The sequence below is a fragment of the Pterocles gutturalis genome, unplaced genomic scaffold (assembly GCF_000699245.1).
Source record: "Pterocles gutturalis isolate BGI_N339 unplaced genomic scaffold, ASM69924v1 scaffold14467, whole genome shotgun sequence".
In the NCBI taxonomy this organism is placed as follows: Eukaryota; Metazoa; Chordata; class Aves; order Pterocliformes; family Pteroclidae; genus Pterocles; species Pterocles gutturalis.
In genome coordinates this window covers 9242-11658 of record NW_010108182.1, presented here as the reverse complement: position 1 = coordinate 11658, position 2417 = coordinate 9242, and the positions used below count along the sequence as shown (strand labels likewise).

General features: G+C 58.2%; 1 protein-coding gene across 1 annotated transcript in view; it reads left to right on the top strand.

The window, feature by feature from the left end:
* Positions 1–1826: 1826 nt before the first annotated feature.
* LOC104461081 (uncharacterized oxidoreductase C663.06c-like) overlaps positions 1827–2417 on the top strand; it is a gene marked incomplete at its 5' end in the record, with an annotated part of 2701 nt that continues 2110 nt past the window's right edge. The window contains one exon of the mRNA XM_010072535.1: positions 1827–1878. Within this exon, the coding sequence (XP_010070837.1) occupies positions 1827–1878 (52 nt within the window). The remainder of the gene's footprint in view (positions 1879–2417) is intronic.

The following is a 2417-nucleotide window of genomic DNA, read 5'->3' as shown; positions in this document are numbered from 1 at the left end:
GTGGCTGGACTGGGCGGCTGCGGCTGGCTGAACTGGGTGAACTGCAGCTGGTGCTCTGGCTGGGTCTGCGCTGGGTGGCTGGGATCTTTTAAGCTGAAAGAGGGTAGATTTATGTTGGATATTACGAGGACGTTTTTTTCCTGTGCGGGGGGTGAGGCAGTGGCCCAGGGTGCCCAGAGAAGCTGTGGATGCCCCATCCCTGGAGGGGTTCAAGGCCAGGCTGGATGAGGCTTTGGGCAACCTGGGCTAGTGGGAGGTGTCCCTGCCCATGGCAGGGGGTGGGACCGGGTGATCTTCAGGGTCCCTTCCACCCCAAACCAGTCTGTGATTCTATGATTCTGCAAAATCTGGGGGTTCAGTAACTGGTGACCCCATGGGATCCTCCCTCCATTGCTTTCCACTTTGCTAGAATGGGGGAGACTCACACGTGTCGCTCCAGCAGGAAACCGCAGGAGCTAAGCATCACCCTGCTTCCAGCTTTCCTTAAGCCCAGCTTTGGTTTTTCTCCACTTACGGTGACCAGCTGAAACACCAGCGGGGAGACCTTTGCTCTCTGACAATCCTCACCCTGGCCGATTCGTTTGCTGCGTTTTCTCCCAGTTTGGCTGTGTGCAGGGATCACTCTTGAGGAAGTCCTTGAGATGCTCTTTGTGGACTCCGCTGCCAGTATTCTTCTGGCTCAGAAGGGACCCCAGCACAGCGAGAACACACCCTGCTGCCGCCCAGGGCTGCCCGGTTCCTGCCCAAGCCACCTGGGTCCAGGCTAGCTCAGGTCTCTTCTTTTTGCCCCATTCTTTCCCCCCCAACTCATGGGCTTGGGGAATGTCAGAGGACATTTTGCAGGGCTGGAGCGGAGCCTGTTTCCCCCCAGGGTGGTCCACATGCATCGCTTTCGATGGGGGATGCTTCTCCAAGCCTTGTCCAGCTGCGGGAGGGTGGGGGTGGTGGCTGCAGGGTGTTCTGCTGAAGTCCATGGCCACAGGAGACCCCAGGGCAGAGTGACCCCCTGGCAGGCTGGTGCCACGTCCTGGGAGGACGGGTCCCTCACAACAAGCCATAAATTTGTATTTCTCCTGTAGCATTCTCTATGGGCTTGTTTGTGAGAGGCTTTTCATTCTCAAAGGAATGGTTCTGGACACATGGAACACGGTGTTTTGGTTCCCGGTGCCCGCTGTAGATGAAGAAGGCTCAGAGCAAAGAGCTGCCAGGAACCATAAAGCTGAACATTTCCTTTTTGGAAAGGGCTTCAGAATCCTCCCTGTTTGGTGAAAATAATCAATAAAAACATGCAAAGTGGTTCATTTCACTTGACTGGGTGAGACGTAGTGTGCGGAGCAGAGCAGATCCTGGGGCTGGGGTACGTGGGTCCAGAGGCGACTTCCCCAAACGTCTAGCCTGATGTTGGCACTCGCAGCCATTCCTCCTCCATCCCGCTTCCAGGAGCCTCTGGGAGATGCTTCTGGCTGGATCCCTGGCCAGTTTGCATCATTTCCCGGGTGAGATGGTTCTTAACTGGTTCTTAACTGTTTGTGGTCATCCTTCACGGTGGCTCTGGCCGGGTTTGCGTGGAGGCCCGGCAGCCTTTGGGAGAGTGGCCGTAGGATCTTGCAGATGTGGCTGTGTTGTGCTCCGAGCACACGCACGTTGCTCTGGGGAGCCTGGAAGAAGCCTGAGCGCCTCAGCAGGTCCCCAGTCCAGCCGCTCACAAGTGCTGAGCAACATCTGGAAGGCGTTTCCCTCGGGGTGGACCATTGCTGGTGCAGTGGGATCATGCTTAGCATCACCTCTGCCTCGTGCTGGTTGTTTCTGTGTCTCTTTTTTTGTAGGAGCTGAGAGATTTGGCATCCAAACACCCAAACCTGGTTCTCGTGAAGCTGGGTAGGTGCACTCTGCCGCTGAGCTGGTAAATTCATGGCTGCTGGCCATGCTTGCCCCGTTTCTCCTTCCCTCGCTCCCTGCCTTCAGGCTCTGCATGGGGATCCAGTTCTTCAGAGCTGCTTCCAGTCCAGCTGCCCAAAGCCCAGCTTCTCCAGACCTGCCTCAGCCCGCTGCCCTGTTCCCTGGAGCCTCCCTGCCCCGTGGCCACAGGACCGGGAGGTTCTTGGGACCCATCCTGGGCAGGCTCCAGCTCCCACAAGGCTGTGTCCTGGCTGTGCCATGTCCTTGCTGTGCCATGTCCTTGCTGTGTCACGCAGCTGAGCTGCCCTGACCCCAGGTTCCAGGCGAGACTGGGAGGGCTCCTCCTGGACAGCAGCTCCCGTGGGAACGCCGGGCAATAGCTGAAGGACCTTGCAGAGCCATCCCGCAGCAGGTCCTGTGAGGACCGTCCCCCCCTAGACTGCCCTGGGTTCTCCAGAGCTTCTTCAGGGATGGGCTCAGTCCGGTGACAGGGGGCCTTCAGCCAGCGGCAGCTGGGG